The 19557-nt window shown below is 39.1% G+C and overlaps 1 protein-coding gene across 1 annotated transcript in view; it reads left to right on the top strand.

The window, feature by feature from the left end:
- The first annotated feature begins 2409 nt into the window (after positions 1 to 2409).
- Positions 2410 to 19557, top strand: part of NUP107 (nucleoporin 107kDa) — a 32872-nt gene continuing 15724 nt past the window's right edge. Inside the window, exons 1-12 of the mRNA XM_014964316.1 lie at positions 2410 to 2484; positions 3248 to 3333; positions 5063 to 5152; positions 9305 to 9414; positions 11291 to 11426; positions 12099 to 12202; positions 14055 to 14182; positions 14485 to 14533; positions 15712 to 15783; positions 16270 to 16358; positions 17312 to 17390; positions 18358 to 18471. Of these exons, the coding sequence (XP_014819802.1) occupies positions 2477 to 2484; positions 3248 to 3333; positions 5063 to 5152; positions 9305 to 9414; positions 11291 to 11426; positions 12099 to 12202; positions 14055 to 14182; positions 14485 to 14533; positions 15712 to 15783; positions 16270 to 16358; positions 17312 to 17390; positions 18358 to 18471 (1065 nt within the window). The 5' untranslated portion in view covers positions 2410 to 2476. The remainder of the gene's footprint in view (positions 2485 to 3247; positions 3334 to 5062; positions 5153 to 9304; positions 9415 to 11290; positions 11427 to 12098; positions 12203 to 14054; positions 14183 to 14484; positions 14534 to 15711; positions 15784 to 16269; positions 16359 to 17311; positions 17391 to 18357; positions 18472 to 19557) is intronic.

Raw genomic sequence — 19557 nt, 5'->3', positions numbered from 1 at the left:
CTCTTGCTTTTGTTAGTACTGAATTAAGACTCCTATTTTCTATATGCAGATGTCATGTATGCATCCTAGCAATGCATTAGAGCAATTTATTTGATTTGTGAGCTGTCTATATTTATAAAAACATACTTTTCTAAAGGGTAATTGGAGTTTTGAGTTCGTGTACTTGTCTAATTTAGTATATCCTGAATATAGTACATCCTGTAGACCCTGCAAACTTCACAGAAAGCGAGTAGGGAACAGAGGAATCTTGGGCACTGGCAAGAAACTTGCCATGTTTCTGTGGTAGTTGGGCTCAATTGTCTTTGCTTGTCCTGCCTGTAAGTATTGAGCGTTACTACTACCCCTCATGAGATTTTGACAATGTGGCTGCAGTTGCAATCAGTGTTGATGCAAATATGTGAAACTTAAGAGGGATTTGTAATTTTTAACTATAAATTTAAATTCTGAGTCCTTTATATTGTGCTAAAGGAACACTATGTAAGAATGGACTGAAAAATTTGCATTCCCTTCTGCTTCTTGGAAGTGTAAGATGCTTGTGTGAGACTCCCAGTTCTTTTTTTCCTCCTTTTCTTCTCCTCTTTCCCTCCTGTTGGATAAATATGAAGTTGGATGCTAGTCAAAAAACACTGCCTGAAAACATACCTCAGGGGTTCTGTCTTGTTCCTTCCCCTTGCCCCCTTTACGGGAGCCAACTTGGAAGCCTCTAAGGTCCTTCCCCAGCCTGCATTTAAAGAAGTTGTACATACTAAGACAAGTTCTCTCAAGGGCCTCAAATCCTTTTGTTTTTTTTGTGGGGGGTTTTTTGTTTGGTTTTCTTTTTTAAATAAAAAAAAACAGTATGTTGTCCTGTTAATTTAATATTTTTTTCTTTCTTTTTTGTGTTTTTTTTTTTTCTTTTTTTATTTCTTCTCATCTGTCATTGCTTTGAATAAATTTGGGGCAGCACGCAATGGAAGTACTTTCTCTGTTTACATCTCTCATTTGTTTACATTTTTCTGCCCTGATAAAGGGCTGGCCTGAGAGGGCGAGCTGTTGGGAAAGAACTGAACCAGATGTTAATTTGTGCATTATTCTCAATTTCCCACCATGCTACAGAGACAGTAATACTGTGCTGTTTTGTGAGGACGTGTTGAAGGGTAAATTCTATTAAATATGTTGTACTGAATTAGAATACAATAGTTCCTTTAACATTCTTTTAGTCTTCTGCTGTAATGAAGGTTGTTGCCTTCGCTTGGGCTTTCATGATAGTCTACATGAGAAGACAACTATTAATTTTTTAATTTTTAAATCCAAAAGGTCCCTTCCAACCCAAGCCATTCTATGATTCTATGATTTCCAGGGTTGACCGATATACTCTCTACGGTTCTCCTGCTTGCTGGTGTTCCATATCCAGTTTTCATCAGGCTTCTCAGCTTTCCTCTTCTTGTGAAGCCTTCTGAGGTTCAGCTCTCCCAACAGCTTCAGGGAGCCACCAAGTTGGGTGCTGTGGTGTTTTATCAGCGTCTTAAGCCGGCTGTGGGACTTCAGATGATGCCCTGCAATTCTGCTGCCTCTGGCAGCTGTTTTTAGATGTATCTCTCTGTATGAGGAGTTTAAATGCCTCATTTCCTCAAAGCACCCCAGAATTCACCTGAGTACTTGAAAGTATTTTTCAGACCTTGCTTTGTCTATGTTAAAAATGCACTTTGGACAGTTTTCCTTGTACTAGAACACAAATAAATGAACTCCTGTATGAACTCAGGTATTTGAACTGATAGGGTAGTGACGGTGTTATCCTGTAGTTAAAAAGCCTGCAAAATGCATTTTGAGGAGGAGCGGTAGTTTCATAACTTTTGTTGGTTTGCCCAGGGAGATAGGGGCTGAGCGATCCTGCACGGTGGTTACTGCTTCACCGCCAGCAGCCCGCGTTAAACCGGGGGAAATGGGAAAGAGAAATGGGCTCAAATCTGCAAACCGCGGGGAACGGCCTCCTCTCGATACAGCCAGGGCTGGGAGGCGCTGCCGAGAAAGCATCTTGAGCCATGGATTAGTTCTTCTCTGTGGAGCGAGATAACCTGGACAGCATCTGACAGAGTTAAACTACTTTTTTTGGTTTTTTAAGGCTTTGCCGCTTAATGCAGGGTCCCTCGGCAGAGGGGGACGGGACAGGCCTTTCCCCACTCCCCGCCACGGCGGCCTGGCCCTATCTCTGTCTGCCCAGCACCTGGCGGGGCTCGGCTGCCCTCAGCCCAGCCCTGCCGTCCTTCCCCGGGGCTGGCTGTCCGGGCCCCGTCCCTCGCCGGTGCTGGGTACCCGGGGTCCGTCCCGGCTGCCGGCGGGGGCTGGGCTGGGCCCGGCGCGGCGCAGGCGCAGTGCGGCGGCCCGGCCTGGGGCGGAGCGGGAGCCCGGAAGTCGGCCCTTCTCCTTCCGGGCGGCGGGCCGGCCCTGGCGGAGGCGCGAACGCCTGAGACCGGGCGGCGGCGGACCGGAGGCCGCCATGGAGAGGTGGGAAGCGTGAGGTGGCCGGTGCTGGTGGGGTATCCCTGGGGGGATGGCGGGTCCCCCCTGTGGCGGCGGCGGCGGAGGAGGAGGAGGAGGAGCGGGGAGCGTTGCGGGCTGGAAAACGCAGTGAAGCTGGAAGCGGTCTCTGAGGGCTGTCGAAGGCTTTTGTGTCACCGGCGGCTTTAGATCTGCGTGATTTTTTCCGCAGTGTAATTGTCAGTTAAGCAGAAGTTGTTAATTACAGGGGAATCGTTGCGCCGGGCCTTTTGCGGGGTGCTATACGGACAGGCCTGCTCAGGCAGCCCCCGCTGCGGCCTTCACAGCCCGCCTGTAGCTTCTCCTTGGCCTTTTAGTAATTGTTTAACGACTTCTTTTTTTTCTCCTGAAAGACACAGGATTTTGTGTATCTGAAAAAAAAAAAGAAATTGTGAAATCATGTCATTTTTTCAATGGAACTTTTCCATTCAAAATTGAACTTCATGCTTTTGAATCTCTTACTAGTATTTTTGTTTGTTTTTTTATTTTTTGTTTTGGGTTTTTTTTTAACAAGAAAATGTCTGTTGTGGTGTAGGAGGAACAAAGTGTGTGTTTTCAGACAAGCTGACCAACACTAGATGTTCTGTAGGGGAAACTGGACATCAGTACTAGAATCAGAGGTTACTTAGCCGTTATTTAACTTTCCCAGTTGTGGAGTTACTTGAAGCAACAAAAAAAATTGCGTGTTCTGCTTGGATTCACTTTGTGTCTCTCTGTTACTGTTCTCTAGAAATGGTTTTGGAGATGTGTTATCCCCCCGCGATGCAGAGATGCCCAAGCCTGGATGGAAGCAAAGCTCTCAGAAAAGAGTTTCTAGTATCCTTTTTCTGTAAAGACTTTATCTTCACTTTAGTCGTTGCTTGCTGTGTTCACAAGGCGTATTTTTACCACTGCTTTGATATTGAGCATGTTGAGAATCATTTTCAAACATACAGTAAGTTACTATTTTGTTTTATACTTGTTTAAAGTGAGGAATGTATTAATATAATGTGAAATCGTTGTCTGATTTGTGAGATATTCTGTAGTCAAAATTTTGCTATTGAACTGTTTCATATTTTTCCCTTCTGAAGTCATGATTTTTTTGTGTGGCATTTTTACACATCGAGAAGGAGAAAAGTTCAGGAACAAAACTGTGATTGCAATATCTAAAAACTAGTAGGGAGGGATGTTAATGACTGACTGCAAGTGTAACTATGAAATCTAGATGAGTTTAATTAGAAAAATACTCTTTTTTCAGCAAACTAGTACATTACTTGGTCTTTACAAAAGAGCTTAGGAGGGGTAAGCCAAAAGATGCAATTCTTTGCCTTTTCATGGAATAGTGTTTCCTCTGAGTGGAATTTTCTTTCTCCCTTCCTTTTCCCCCCCATAGTAGTCTCAAACTATGTCAAAGCTGTTGTAGTGATGGCTCAGAACAGATTATTCAATAGACTTCAGGGAAGGTGAGGGATTGACATATTGCTTGTATAGTCAATTTTTGACTACATTTAGTTTGATTATTTTGGTTGTGGGTTCAGTATGATTTCAGGGTTCTCTCCTGGACTTATGCCATCACATTTGTGTAACATGCGGTTTTAGAGTTTTTCATGGACTTAGAAACTTGAGTTGACATCAGCCCAGAGAACTATGTGAGCCATAGCTGACTCCATCCCAGTTTTTGAAAAAAACGAAGTTTTCTTCTCTCCACTGTATCTAAATTCTATGGTTCTGTGCTCTTTCGCATGTACTGTGTTATCAGAGTATTGTGATTATTCAGTGTGTCTTAACTTTTTGTCCACAATAATAGCAAGAGGCGAGCACAGAAATAGATTTATATTTCTACAGGGGTTTTTTTTACACGCTTATTTACAATAAGAAAAAAATACCTTGTAACTTGACAGCTAATATAAAGGTATTTTTCTGGTTATGGTAGCAAAGGAATCCAATACATTTGCTCTTCCTTTTGTTTTTTTGCAAGCAGAATAAAAGTAGTGAGATACAGGACCTAATTTTAGTGTCCCTAAGAATCATGATGTTCTTGGTCACTGACATAATGCAAGATACCTTATCTTTTACACACTACTTCTTAGTAAACCATACCTAGAGCACTTAACCTAGTTGCTGACAGTAAGGAGCAAAGTAGAGCAGCAGAGACTTTTTTCTTTAAGTCACCAGCATCCTGGAACTGAGAGAGAGAGAGCAAATATTTTTTAAAATGCATTCAGTCTCAGATTTTCCTGCGATGGTTTATGCAGCATAAAGAAGGTCCTTGTGGGGCAAACATATTCTCTTTTATCTGAGCAGTTATGAGGACCTGTTGTGCTTATGTTTCTGAACTTTACAGTGTCTCCTAGCCCTCCAGCTTTTAAGGTAGTGTTGAAACATTGTGTGACCTAACTCGGGCTTATGACTGGGACTTTCTGCTTTAGTCTGAAAGACAAGATCTGCGCTCTTCATAACATTTGAGCTACAGCAAAATATTTTTCCTTTCCAAGTATTCATGGTTGTTTTGAATAGAGCTGAAAGCATGTTTAGGAGAGTGTTTCTTAACTTGTTTATTAATCAGTTCTTACATCCCTGGACGACACTATTGGAAACATGACGCCCAGAGGCCAGCTGATTTCCAGAACTCCTGGTTCATTGCTTCGCCAGCCAGGTAAGACTGCTTTCTTTCTGTAGTATTTCATTAAAGGAATAATACATTTGGACTTCATAATTGATAGGAATTCATAAGGAGAAATACATGGATGCACTGTAGTGGGTCCAGCAAAGGGCTGCAGTCGGTTAGGGTGTTGGAGCATCTGACATGCAAGAGAGAGGCTGGGAAGAGCTGGGATTGTTTAGCCTGGGAAAGAGAAGGCTCAGGGGGATCTTGTCAATGTCTATAAATATCTGAATGGGAAGGAGTAAAAAGATAGCCAGGCTCCTCTTGGTGGTGCTCAGTGAAAGGACAATAGGCACAGTCAGTCTGTGGAGTCTACGTCCTTGGAGGTAACCAAAGCTGACTGGATAAGGTCCTGAGCAACTTTTTCTAGTTGACACTGCTTTTGGCAGGGGGGTTGGAGCAGATGGTCTCCAGAGGTTCCTTCTAACCTCAACTACTTTGTGATTCTGTGATTCTGAAGTTAAACACATTTATAAATATGGAAAAAAACACCTAGTAGCAGTTAACATATATGTTCATATGTTATATACTTATGCTGTTGCTGACTGCCAATGGATTTTTGCCTTTCAGTTTTTAGAGGGTGTTTGAGCTTCATTTTCTTTGTTTGGCCCAAGAGCATGTCCAGTGTCACCTCGTTCTTGCCTTACTAGTCAGCATTCTAGTTTGTTGTGTTTCCTTCTTTTTCGCAACCTTCTTCTGGTTTTGCAGTAGCTTTTAATTATTCAAGATTGTCTTTTGTGTAATGTCTCCTCAGGTATTTTTGCATCCTTGTTTTTATGACACATTAATTCTGTTGCTGACCTTTCTACCAGGTGTGTTTATTGGTTGCATCAGTAAATGTTTTTTGTCTCCACTAGCAGAAGAAGAAATTAGGTGGTACACCTCGCAGAAGGGCTGTGGAACCACACATGGTGGCTAGGGTCAGGTTTCTCCCAAGACCTCCCAATCTCATCAGCTCTGCATCAGCTGACTCACATTAGGAGGGTGTTGGGAGTTATTCGCAAGCTGGCACGGGTGCAAAGATAACAAGTTCCAGAGAGGCTGATTCTTCATGGTTTCTTAGGGTTCCTGGCAAGTCCTTTGTGGTCCCTTGTTCTCATTTAGTGCAGTATCTAGTGACTTCTCTTTTGGCAGCCAGCAGCAAAGATAAATACTGTTAGCATCAGCCACCTCCTCAAGCACAAGCTACATGTGTGTCAGCACTGACAGCTCTCACAATGAAACTGCAAGTTGTTCTTAGAGTTGACTTGATGCTAAACATACTGTGAAGAGGTCTGTAATCCTCTTCAGAGTCTCCCTCACTAGTTGTGGCTGAAATAAAGAAACATGCCCATTCCCACATTTCTGTGTCGTCACCAGGGCTTACCTCCATTTTCCTTGTCGGTCTCTTCCTGTAGTCTTTTATTATGTCATCATTCAGGCATTTATATAAGGGATTCCTCTTTTTTGTCATCATCTAGCCAGTGTGTTTTCCAGGAAGTTCTAAGAGGTTGGTTGCACCTTCTGCTGCTCCACATCCTCCTTTCAGGACTGCTTGCAGATGGTGATGTGTTAGTTGTTTTAAGAGAGAAACGTTGTGTGTCATATGCTGATGGTCAGAGAGCACTTCAAAATCAAATAGCTCTTTTCCCACTTTTATCTTCAGATTGGAACATGTGTATACCATCTTGAGTGTTGTCTGTCTTCAGCGAAGATCTTTATTTCGGGTAGCTTGTTGACCTGACAGCTTGCCACGATTTGTGTGGCTGGTCATCCTAGAGATGTTACATCAGGAGATGTTAGTAGGCAGCATATACTCTGTAAATATATCATCTATTTTTTAACAGACTTCAGAAGGAGACTTTATGGTTTCTTAATAATGCTTCTCTCTACAAACTTCCCTAAACACAGCTGACAATTATCTACACGTGCGGCTGTGATTTGTGATAACCTTTTTTCAAACAGCATTATAAGTGGACAGGCAGTCCTTACAAAAGGTTTGCTATTTGACATTCCTGCACTATTTAATTCAAAGACTTCTATGCTTCTTCCTTACAACCCTGCATTTCTCCTTGGCATCCTGGCTTTCTTCTGCTTTAACTCTGCCACTGCATCGTAGAGATTTTCTGAGGGTCACAAGTGTCATCTGCTACATAGGCTAGAGCTACTTCTCTTTCAGACTGCCTGAAGGTTCTGCAACAAACAAAGCATCGGCATTTTCACTTCTGTTTCTGTTCCCATTTTACAGTCCCATTCCTACAGTGGAACATTTAAAGTGTTCTTATGAAGTACATCCATTATATCCTCTCCTGAGGACAAGGTTTTTTTGCTCCCTTTGATGTCAGTTGGTCTTAATTGTGGATTAGGGGTATTAGAAACTGTATTTGAGGATTATTCAACATAGTTCTTTTCTGCCACCCTGTAAATTCTTAACCTTGAGTGCATTGTATCATATGGGTAGGGAGGTTATAGCAGTTATTTTCTGGTACCAAGGAAGAGAGAAGGATGAGCCATTAACAATTTCAATGCTTTGATCTGCAGCTTCAGGGTCAGACTGCTAATGTTAGTAGCCACACTTACAGTTCTACAGATTGAAAATTGATTTGTGTCTTTGATCTTCCGTATGTCTGACTTTCATATGTCAAGAGTTTAGGGAAAATTTTTGTGGTGACTCAGGATATGTGCTGATACAAGGACATAAATCTTGGGACAGAAACCTTTGGTTCTTCAGCTTTCCTGATCTGTGTGAAACTGATGCATGGAAAACCAAGTTTACCTATTGATACAAAGCCTTCTAGGGTCCCTGTACCTGTTTGCAATGAACTTCATCCCTTACAATTTGAGGGTGTCAGAGATGTGATGAGATACACTCTTGGCAATCTTCAGGACTCAGGATGTTCCAAGAATGTTCTGTTTACCTCATGTGCTAGGGAAAAAACAAAACAAAACAAAAACCACAAAAAAACAAGTGCCATAGGCATTTGATCTTCTGCTTCCAAACGCGGTGTAGTCTAATGGACACGCTGGACATGCTATTTATTTTGTGGTTGTTATATGCTGTTGCAGGCATCTTTGCCTCTGATTCCAGCAGTCCTCAAGTTCAAAAGGAAACATCAATGCTGACTGAAGCTGTTTCCTTATCAAGAACTGCTGTTGAGGGTTGTATAAGCACTCCTCTCTGTGAATTTGCAAACAAAATGTTGGGACTATGTGTCATTTCCTCTTTACCACTGTTGACACAGCCCCTGATTTAGCTGTCCCTGTCTTAATGGAACCACTGGTTTTGGGTGGCTTACCAGGCTGGTTGTGATTGATAAGGGGACCAAAGCAGCTACTGTCTTGATGTAAATCTGCGGTCTTTGGGCTGTATAAAAGTCTGTTGTGGTGGAGCTCCCTGTTGTCATAGGACATGGCATTTATCATCTCTCAACGCAGTGTCTCTGTTTCTAACATGGGTCAGATATTCCTGGGAACACCAGCCACTGCATTAATGTGCAGAAGTGTCTGGAGCAAACGTAGTGCTTGCTAGAGCAGACTTGTGGTTGCCTTTTGCTGTAAGAGTTTGGAGACCAATTTCCAGAGTGACTGGAGATTTATTGCTATTTATGCTCATGGTGTGTGTTTACCAATGAACTTTAGAAGCTGAAGGTGTGTCACACATTTGGTGCATTTATACACTCACATTCGATCTGGCTTCAGACTTCTATCTGGAATGCTGCTGGACTAGAGGTGAAACTAAAATGACACTAGATGAGCTTTGTCTTTACATTTATACGTGCCCTACTTGAAAAACTAGGGCTTGGGTATTCTCTGGACGTGGTTAACAGAGTGTTTTTATAACTCTAGTGTAACTAGATGTGTAGATTATTAAATTCCATCATTGATAATTAACCTTCTTATTTCTAAGTGTTGTTGGGCCTAAGACTTGTTTTTCCTTTACACTTGGCATTTGTGGGTTTGGTCCAAGCCTTCTGATGGAAGGAAAATGGACAGGAGCAAGTTACTTCTCCATCAGTTTGATTTGTCTGTTTCTGGTGTGATTGAGCAGGATTTTGTGAATACTTCATGCTCTGTTATAAGAGTTCTTTTGGAGCTACCTGATAATGCATAGTGGCCTTAAATACTTCTTCTTTTCAGAAAAGGCTCTCTCTCTTTGAGTTACAGGACTACCTCGAAGCTCCCTGAAGCCATCAGACATGTCTGCCCTCCTGGGAACAGGAGGGAAATCTCCTCTGATTCTACCAACTCCTGGACTTTTTGGCAACCTGTCAATGGTAAGATGGTTAGAGCACCTTTCTCTCCTTTTTTTTCCCTGTGACACTTACAAGAAACTACAAGTTTACAGTGTTTCAGTGTGAGGAATAATAGAGGTGTGTAAGAACTTGCTAAATGCACCCCGTGTGTTGAGCTAGTCCTTAGAACACCAGCTTGTGACTACAAAAATCTTTACTTTGCTTATTTACAAATTCTTCAAAGACAATTGTTCTGTGTCAGCAAGTTAAACCTCCAGAATTTTTCTTATTTTAGCACTCTCCACTATTAGGCTTCACTTGGATGTTAAATTTGGGACTTCAAAGCACAAGTTTTTCTGATCACTTTTCAGATGACGTTAATTATTTTCTACTGTAATGTCTTCAGAAAAACACTGATTGGAAGAGTTATCAGTAGGGATGTCTGAAGTACTTTATCTCCGTTTATTTTTAAATTAACTCATAACAAGTTAAGGTGTCTTTCTGCATGTGTATTTTAATTCATTCTCCCTTCTGGTGGTTCTAAAGTTTGTTACCGCCTATTTGTTTCTTTAAATTATCAGGTTCTGGGGCCTAGTTGGTCAACAAGTGTACAACTCTTAGCCATGTCACTTTTCCTCTGATTCAGAGCCTCTTGCCATTCTGTAGCTGGTGTTTTGTGAGTGGAGTGCATTTTAGCTTAGCATTTAGTGCTCTGTCTTGAATCTAGTTTAGATGAGCAGGGGGAAACTTGAGACTAGGCAAAGGCTTTCACAGGAGAGTGATGGAAAGAGGACTTCAAATTATGAACCGTGGAAGTTTACTTGCTGGTAGATAAGAACACTCATCAGCCTTTTTTGTGTTCCCCACAGAGACCTGATGCGGTTTTATTGGGACTGAGTTTCTTGTTATTTTTACTCTGCAGCCAGAGTGCTATAGAATTCTGTTCTGGTTGGCTAGAGGGCAGTGATGGCAGGGAGAAATCAGGCAAGAGGAATACTGTGGGTAGAAACTGGGGCATAAAAGAAGAATAACAGATACATGTCCACAGTTTTTGGATATGCTTAAGAAACTGCTACAGCAATGCCATCTGGTAACCTGTTTGTACTTGTTTGGGTGGGACCATTTTAAGAGTCTGGACAAAGAATGAACCAGTTGCACCTCTCTGGGTTCTTTGTACAGCATTAGTTGCTGCTGAGGAAACAGTTGCTCTCATGGAAACAGCTACAGGAAGCTGTGCTGTCAGTGCAGTGTATGTACAGTCTCTCTTCCGTTTTGGCTGGCTTGCTGCTCTCACATCCGTTATGTTATCAATATCCATATATGTCCCCTGAAATACTACCCAAAAAGTATAGGTTGTCTTTATTTCCCCCTTCAGTTTTCTGGTACTTGCTATTATTTTAAACATGTATTGCTTCATTCGATCAAATGGTTTTGAGCAATGCACCAAGAAGGTTGAAAGACTGGTTAAATGGTTCTGATTCAAATTTTAAATATTTTGCTTAACTTCTCACAGCTGCTTTACAAACTTGTAATGTTATTCTGTCTCTTTTTACTTTAAATGACAGAATACTAAGTAAACATAGTAGAATATGAAAGTTAAGAGTTATTTATTTGTTTTAAGATGAAAAGTGGTACACAGTGTTCTAAAGTCTTATTACGTTAGCTTCTACTTTTGCTATTTTCTGAAAAAAAAAAAAAAAAGAAAAAAGAGAATTTCCTTATCCAGGTTAAAATTCACCTTTTCAGAGCTTCTTGTTGAAGGCATATATGTTATCTTATAGCATTTATTTCACCATTAATTTTTAGAATGGCTCTGTTTATACCATTCATATAGAATGGTATAAAAAAAACTTGGAGCTAGGCTTATAGTAGTCTGAGATTGCTATTTATTTTCCTTATGTTCTTGTTATGATTTTAGCTGGATGAAAGTAACTGGACGACGGTGCTCTCACCTCAGCAGACCGGAATGTTTGGCAATCTAGACATGTCCAATATGACAGAAGATGTCACTATGAGTGCTGTCCTGTTGCGTGAGGATGATCCTGGGGAAGCTGGTGAGACAGTCTGAAGGGTTCATAATAGTTATCTACATTTTTTATTTGTGGAATGTAAATATATATGTTCTTTTTTTCTGCATTATTTTGCTGAAATATTTCTTTGTCAAAAACGGTCTAGTTTAAAAAGTTCAGATAGTTAATCTCTTCCAGTTATTGGAGTTTTGAGAGTTTGTGTCTTCTGTGGAACCTGATGGCACAAATGGGATGCTCAAGCAATGCAAGAGACAAACTGGATCAGCTTTTTGGAACTTGTTGTTAAAACTTTCTCAGATGATATATTTACAAAAGTTCAGATAGTTAATCTCTTCCAGTTATTGGAGTTTTGAGAGTTTGTGTCTTCTGTGGAACCTGATGGCACAAATGGGATGCTCAAGCAATGCAAGAGACAAACTGGATCAGCTTTTTGGAACTTGAAAAAGTTTTATAATTATTTGACTTACCTTGCAGCGTCTGTGCATCTTACTATTGTAGCTGATAAGTTCTTCTGACTTTATGGGATATAAATAGTTCATTTCGTTATTGTCCTCATTTAGATTTACAAAAGGCAAGATGACTTGTAATCAGAAAGATTTTATATTTTTTTTAATATTTTTTGTTTGTAGCGTGTTGAGGTTTTTTTACCAGGTTGTGTCTGACTAATACGGCTGTTTCTTTCTAAATCTGTTCTAGCTACTATGAGCATGTATTCAGACTTTCTACATTCCTTCCTAAAGCACACATCAACTACCATTTTCGATCTTGTGGATGAGTATGAAAATATTTGTAACAATCAGGTAAGTAGTTTTCTTGTTTGGTTTCTTTATTTACTTTCTTTTACAGTTTTTCTTCCTTAAGTATAAATAGTATTGCTATTTTTCTTTAAGATGAGAAGTCACAGTTTAACATAGACAATTTAAATCTTCCAGCTGGTTGCAGTCTTATGAGTCACTGAACACTAGGGTTGAATAGCGTCTCTCTTTCCTCATACGCTGCTTTGGCACAGGAATATCCATTGTGTAGCTTGCTGAATACTAAAAATGTCATCTGGCTGCCATTCCATTGCAAGTGCCAAGTGATGATAAACATGAGCAGATGTATAGATTTTTTTTGATAACGGTAATATGCTGGATTTAAAAGTGCTTATTTCTCTCTGGTATAAATAAATAAAATCATTGTATTACGATGCTTTAAGAGTTTTCTGCTACATTACAAACAAGCTGGCAGTAGAGGGCTCAATGCTAGATTTAAGGCTTTTCTGCTTTTAGACACCGTTTTTCATTTGATTGGCTGTTGACTGACAGTTCAGGATCAGCGGGGTTTGACAGTTCAAATGGAAGAAATTATCATGTTTCTGTCAATAAGTGTTGAACACAAAAGAGGGAGGTGGGCAGACGATTTTTTTACGAGACTTCATACCTATGTCTATGTTAAGAAAATGCGTTCTTGGTAGAAGGTTGCTAGGCCTGTTTGGTGCAAAGTTTTTGTTGGGCTGAGTTGGAGAATGCCAAGATCTTTATTGAGGTGAGTACTTGTGTTCCCAAGTGGAAAGGAAGACAAGAGAAGGAAAATAAGTTTGTTTTGTAAGACAGTGGAACTTCGGAGCCAAAAGGGAAAAGAAAGTCTCTTCCATTCCTCCTGCTTGAGAATACAGATCCCATCTGCAAGATCAATTGAATACAGAGTGGTTGTTTTAAGCCATGTGGAACTGGGGGGAGTTGACTCTATGTTGCCAAGGACCTACAAAAGTAGAGTGAAGGATGCTGCTCCAAGGATTGTCTGGGATGTTGCTGACGGTGCTTGGGATGGGGGGGGAGGGACAGCCCTGGGCTCTCGTGCTGCCTTTCAGCTGTACTTTGAGATCAGTCCAGTGGGTCCTACAGCCATGAACTCTTTTCATATTTACTGGGAGGTAATAGAAGGGAACAGGGAAGATCATGCTCCTGTCTTGCATAAACTGATGGATATATTGATGCCTGAGAAATTGGATGCTCCTAAAATGTTTGGGGCCTTTCTCAGTGTAGTAGGAGCTCTAGAACTAGCTAGTGATGGCGAAGACTTTATTCTCTACGTTTTCTTCATAATAAATAAAGGAAAAATATAATAGAATTTCTTTTTGATGATACTGTAAATTATGTGATAGCCAACAGTTTGGGTTTCTTCATTTAACAGAGCTAGAAAGGGTATCTTTCAGGCACTGATAAACGTTAAACACTACAGAAGTGGTGTTGCAAATACCAGTAGGGCTGGCTTTATGTTTGATATTGATGTACATGGAAAACAAGTTGGGGGTTTTGATGGTTTGTTTTTTGGCTTTGGTTTTGGTTTTTCAGTGGTTACCTTCTGTCTCTCCCAGTCTTTTGGTACCTTTTAATTGATCAACACAAGCTTGTTTTATCGTGGGTTTTTACAGTGCCTTGCAAAACAAAGCTACTCTTGTGGTGTATGGTCTGTAGGCTGTGTTAATATTATTTTTATTAATAATTGAGGGTATTCATGGTGTGGAGTATAATTTACCTATTTTGAAGAGATAATAATCAAACTTGGTTGTTGAAAGCATTCAGGATAATGAAAAGATTGCTGTAGTGGCTTAGAAAAAAAAATACAATGTTGGGCAATATTAACTACATATAAATTTATTTACCTCAGGTGAATATACTAGGGAAAATAGTTTATCGGGCAACTCCTGGACAGCAAAAGTTTTCAAAAACTGCCAGCGTCTTGTGGCTTCTCAAGCAAGAGATGGTGACTTGGAGACTGTTGTCCTCGCTTTATAGGTAATTCCTTTGAAAAGCACACTATATTTTTGCACTGAGCTGACTTTCTTGAATTTTTTGTGAGTTTATAAATATGGAGTGAAGCAATTAAGTACCTGTTAATAATCTGTTTATGGAACTAGGCCCTGATATATATGCCTATTTATTATCAGTTTACAGAAATGAAAGTTGTAAATAAACCTATTCTTACTACCTTTGCAACGTCTAGTATTTTTTTAAAAGAACATTTTAAGTGCTTTCACTTAGGCATTCTGTTGAGTTTTCTCAGTTTAATCATTAACATTTTGCACTTTTATTTCTAGAGACAGAATACAGTCTGCACTGGAAGATGAAACTGCATTTGATATCACAGTAAGCTTGGAGTTTTGGGGTTTTTTTTTTAAGCTAAATACAAACTAAATGCTTGCGTTTTGTTTTTACCATCACAATATTGCAGCCACTCAAAATTCAAAGGTGAAAGAATGTAAACAAAAATGAGACTGATTTTTATCAAGACAAATATTAAATTATTTCATATTCGGTGAAAAGTTAATTTAAATATTCCGTTCTAAGGAGAAAATACTAGTGTATAAAATATTACAAACTATACTTTATGTTTTACTTTCTAAAGTGTTCACATGCACTTTGAAAGTCTACTAGAAATAACTATTTATTCCTTTTAAAAATCAATAGTTTTAATGTTCCCGTAGGTCAGAGATAATTTTGCTTTGTCTAAAAGAAGAACATGTGGTCTCAAGCTGTCTAGCCTTTGCAATCCTGATTCCAATTTATCTCAATAGAAATCCAAATTTTTTAGCATTCTTCTTTCAGCTGTAGTCTTCTTGTCTATGTCAATACAGCGCTTCCAGCCTTTGCTGCCAGAATATGCTTAGGAAGACAAAACAATACGTAAAGTGACTCTGCCTTTGTAAAATTTATGATCCCAGTTGCTTTTTTCTCAGTCATAAAATAGCTTCCTGTAGGATTCCCACTGCTACGTTGTCACTTAAACACTGCTGTGCCAAAACCCAATCTCCTCCTACCTACATTTTTTAGAAAAATACATCTTGTGTTCTCTTTTTGTTGCAAGCCTAATGAAAGCTAAATTAATGCTGGAGAACAGTTAGAAGGATCAGGGTTCTATGGTTGGGTTTTTGGGGGGTTGTTGTTTTTTTTTTCACTTGTTCATGTTAAGTTCATATGGTCTTGGTAAACATAATCCTTTTTAAGTATACAGTAATAAATGGGATTTAGGATGAGTGCACAGTGGAATCAGTGGATCTACTATGTAGAATCGTTCTGAGGTCATACATTTGTGAATTATGTTCTGAATCTCATTTTTTACAGTTTTTAGTGTAACTGGATGTAAAAGATCATCCAAATAAAACACATGCATAGTGTCATCTGTTATTAAAAAGGGGCAGGGGAGAGGTAGCATACTGAACTTGTAGAAAGTTTGTGAGTTAGTATGTGTTTGATTTGGTATTCTTGGTTTTGTGGCAAGTTTGGTTTTTTTTCCATGAAGTAATAATCAGCTTTTTCTCAAACAGGTTTTAACTGCTAGTGAAAAGACTAACGTAGACAACTTGTTTCACAAAGATTCACTTGTTCGACAAAGCCAGGTATGATGGAAAGTTTTTAAGATGAGAATGGAAATACATCAGTAGAGACTTAAATATTGATAACACTAATGCTCCATGTACTTTATTAAGCTGTTTCTAATACTTATTTCTTTATATTCACCGAAGTGTGTTATTCTTGGTATGCGTAAAAATAATTCTTTTTAGTTTCTAAAGATCAGAAATGTTTTTCAGGCTAGCTTGGAGAGGATGGAAAGCTGAAGGCTAGTCCCATATAGAGCATCTGTTACTGTTGATTGTGATCAATAAACTCTAAGTAGCACTGTGGTAACTGCAGCATCTAGTGAGAGGTAGAGATTGAGTGCCGAAACAACCTTCGTATTGGATACTTAAAATGAAAATGTCTTCAGTATGTGTACGCCTTGGCTTAACATGTAGATAATGAGTAGATGCTGAGATGATATGAAGGCAGTTAAAATTTTATATGTTACATGTTTGTTTTAAAAATGCAATTTAATTTTATTGCAGCTGGTGGTAGATTGGCTAGAGAGCATTGCCAAGGATGAAATTGGAGACTTCTCTGATAATATTGAGTTTTATGCAAAATCTGTATACTGGTGAGTTCAGACTTCCTTTGATTGTATAGATGCTCCCATCAAGTGTAAAATTCACAGACACAGAATCACTCTTAAAAAGAAGTGGATTTCTAAAAGTTGTTTAGTTCTTTAAATTCTTAAATGTAAAAATTGAGATTTCCTATCAGTTGTTGCTTTTGGGAGGTTAGGATGGAAGGAAAACCATCAAAGATGCTTAATTTAATCTTAACCTGGATGCAGATTTGATTTTTTCATAAGGTACAATAAGAGATAGAATCATAGAATTGTGTAGGTTGGAAGGGACTTTTCAGATCATCTAGTCCAACCATGAACCTAATGTTGACAAAAAAGTCACTAAACCATGGTCATCTGCAGATCAGCTTCCTGGTTACGCTGGATAAACCCATTTTTATTACGTGTTTCTCGGGTGGTTACTTCTTTATCTGACATCAATTTTTGCCTGTTTAAATTCTTGTCATCACTTTGTGTCATTGGCCCTTGACCAGAAGCCGTTATTGTCATCTTTATTATCAATGATGATGGGTTTTACAACAGAAAAGACCAAAGACTTCCTTTGATGCTAGATGCCTAGAATAAGCCTGCTTTTAATGGCCAGTGAATACAGGCTTTTGGAATCATGTGTTCATCCTAAGTTGAATTTGTGTCCTAGACTGACTTTATAGTGAATAGAAATGGGACATTGTGCTCATGCAGAAATAAATTTATAGTTAAATAAATAATGGATGCTTTTGAAAGAAATCAAAGATACGTGAATTGATTCGAATATTGTACTTCATGTGAGATGATGCATTTACACAAGAATAACACAGTCCATTGATAAATCAGCCAAACTAAGTGTGTCTCTTCTGTAACCATGTTCCATGTATCAAAAATATCTTTAAATATTTGTGTCTTAATAGAAGGTGCCTGCTAAAGAAAAAACATTTTTCTTATAAACATTTCACTGCTTTCAGGGAGAACACACTACATATTCTGAAGCAGCGGCAGTTAAGTACATACATTGGAAGTTCTCGAGCTCTGGTAACAGAGTTGGTAAGTATTATTTAAAAATAAAGTTTGGTTTCAGAATGGGTTAGAGAGAGTTTATATGCCATTTTCACAGCCTTGCACCAAATTTTAGATAGCTATGCTATGCAAAAGTAGTTGTACTACCTAAAAATTGCGAAACATTTAAGCTGGAAAAGATGAAAATTAGTATAGAAATGGTGAGGCAGGACACCTCTGTTGGGATATGTGGACTTCTGTTTTCTTTCAGCAGTCACTTCATTCCCTCATCACATGTACCTGTGGTCTATTTGGTGAAGTAGATGACTTTATTAGTTACTTCTAATGTCTGAAACAAACTCATGTTCCTAACCAGAAAAGCCTATAAAACTGTTTGGAAGCACTTGCAGATCACAGTGTGCTATCTTTATACAGTAACTAGTACAACGATACCAAGTCCTGATGGGATTTCTTGAGGGCTACTATAGTAAAAGCTAATAGGAGGGCAGTCAAGAAAAGGACTGTACAATGGAAGGGGGTAGTGAACTGTCTCAGCGACAGCAAAAGCAGTCATAGAAGATTAATCCAATTGGGGAGTGATCTGAGGTATTGATTGGCTTGAGAAAATCTGTTTGGATTAACTAGAAGCCTGTTATGAAAAGCCTTCTCAGCTAGAAGGTGGAGAAGGTGAAACAGTCTGGTAGGTAGAGAGGCAGAAGGGGAAAGTATGTTTGAAGGTGAGAAGAGCTGGAAGAGGAGAAGTTTGGGGCAAAAAACAAGGTGATGGAGTAAATAAAAGAAATTGCAGTGGCTCCTTCTGATATGAACAGTGACAGAAGAGGAATAATAGAAATGCGAGAGGAAAGACAGGAAAGTATCATGCTAGTTATTGCATGGGTTGTACAGATTGTTATGACAGCATGAAAAAATGACTCCAAATTACAAACCAGGGCAGAAAATCATCAGAAGAGGCAGATAAACATTGTGTGGATGGTTGGTGTCTTTTTCCTTGCAGGATCCAGATGCTCCTATCAGGCAGAAACTGCCACTTGATGATTTGGACCGAGAGGATGATGCGAGGTTATTGAAGTATCTCTTCACTCTCATCAGAGCAGGAATGACAGATGAGGTAAGCTGCAGAAAGTTACAGTATCTTCTTGGTTAACTAGTTTTAACTTATTTTAAATCTTACTATTAAAGCTAATGAAAAGCTGTGTACTAAAATGCCTGTTAAAATTTGGCTTGTAGTGATTTAATTTTCAATTTATTATCAATACTGACAGTGATGGACTGCTAAATAAGTATTCTAATAAAATTTTGCATATAATTAAGTAATTTTGGATGTAGAATAGATCTTTTGGAAAGAATGTTGTATCTTTGGGCTTTTTGGTTGTTTCACAATATTTTTTTACCATAGTGGCTTGATACTATATACTGGCAGACAAACACAGAATGTTTCAAAGAACTTCTTAGCTGCATTTCTAATAATCAGTGGATTATCATACAGGCTTCCCTCTCGATATATTAGAGTGGATCATGCTTGCAATTTTAACTAGAGAGAGGTTTGATGTATGCTTTTATTAGAAATAGCATTAAATTAAGCAAACTTTACTTGCTCTGCTCATTCCCTTGAGTATATGATCTGAGTGGAGTTGAGGGAGGGAATCAGGGTTTTGTCACCTTGTTGTACAGACAGTTGCAGTGGCACATTTGGAGGTGTGTCCTGGGACTGAGAGCTGGGAAACGGTGCACAAGCTCCATAGGCTAGTACTGTCATCAGGAAACTTAGTTATTTACAGTGCTTAATTCTTACTAATTAAAGTAACTTTTTTTCCTTGCTTTCTGCTTCTTGTTTTCTTACCTTTGTAATTTGACAGGGTTTCAGCAGTGAAAAGTCTGATAGACTTTATCTGAGTATTCTAGAAAGCGTGTTATTATCCTCCATTAACTTTTTTACTCTAAGTCTGCCTGTTCCCCCAGCTTAGAGAATAAATGATGTGTATACTGTATTGTGTATACTTTGCATTAGTCCTTGTCTGAGTAACATCCAGGCGATTTCAGTCCTGAAGCTGTTCGAAGTAACAATTCCCAGCTGTGAAGTGGCTTTCATGATTTAATCATATAAATACTTGTATTGTGGTGTTGTCTAAAGGCCTCAGCTGGAAACCAATTCCCTTATACTAGGCTCTATGTGTATACATAATGACATTTAAAT

This window comes from Calidris pugnax, unplaced genomic scaffold, assembly GCF_001431845.1.
Source record: "Calidris pugnax isolate Ruff unplaced genomic scaffold, ASM143184v1 scaffold44, whole genome shotgun sequence".
In the NCBI taxonomy this organism is placed as follows: Eukaryota; Metazoa; Chordata; class Aves; order Charadriiformes; family Scolopacidae; genus Calidris; species Calidris pugnax.
This window is presented reverse-complemented; position numbering and strand designations above follow the sequence as displayed.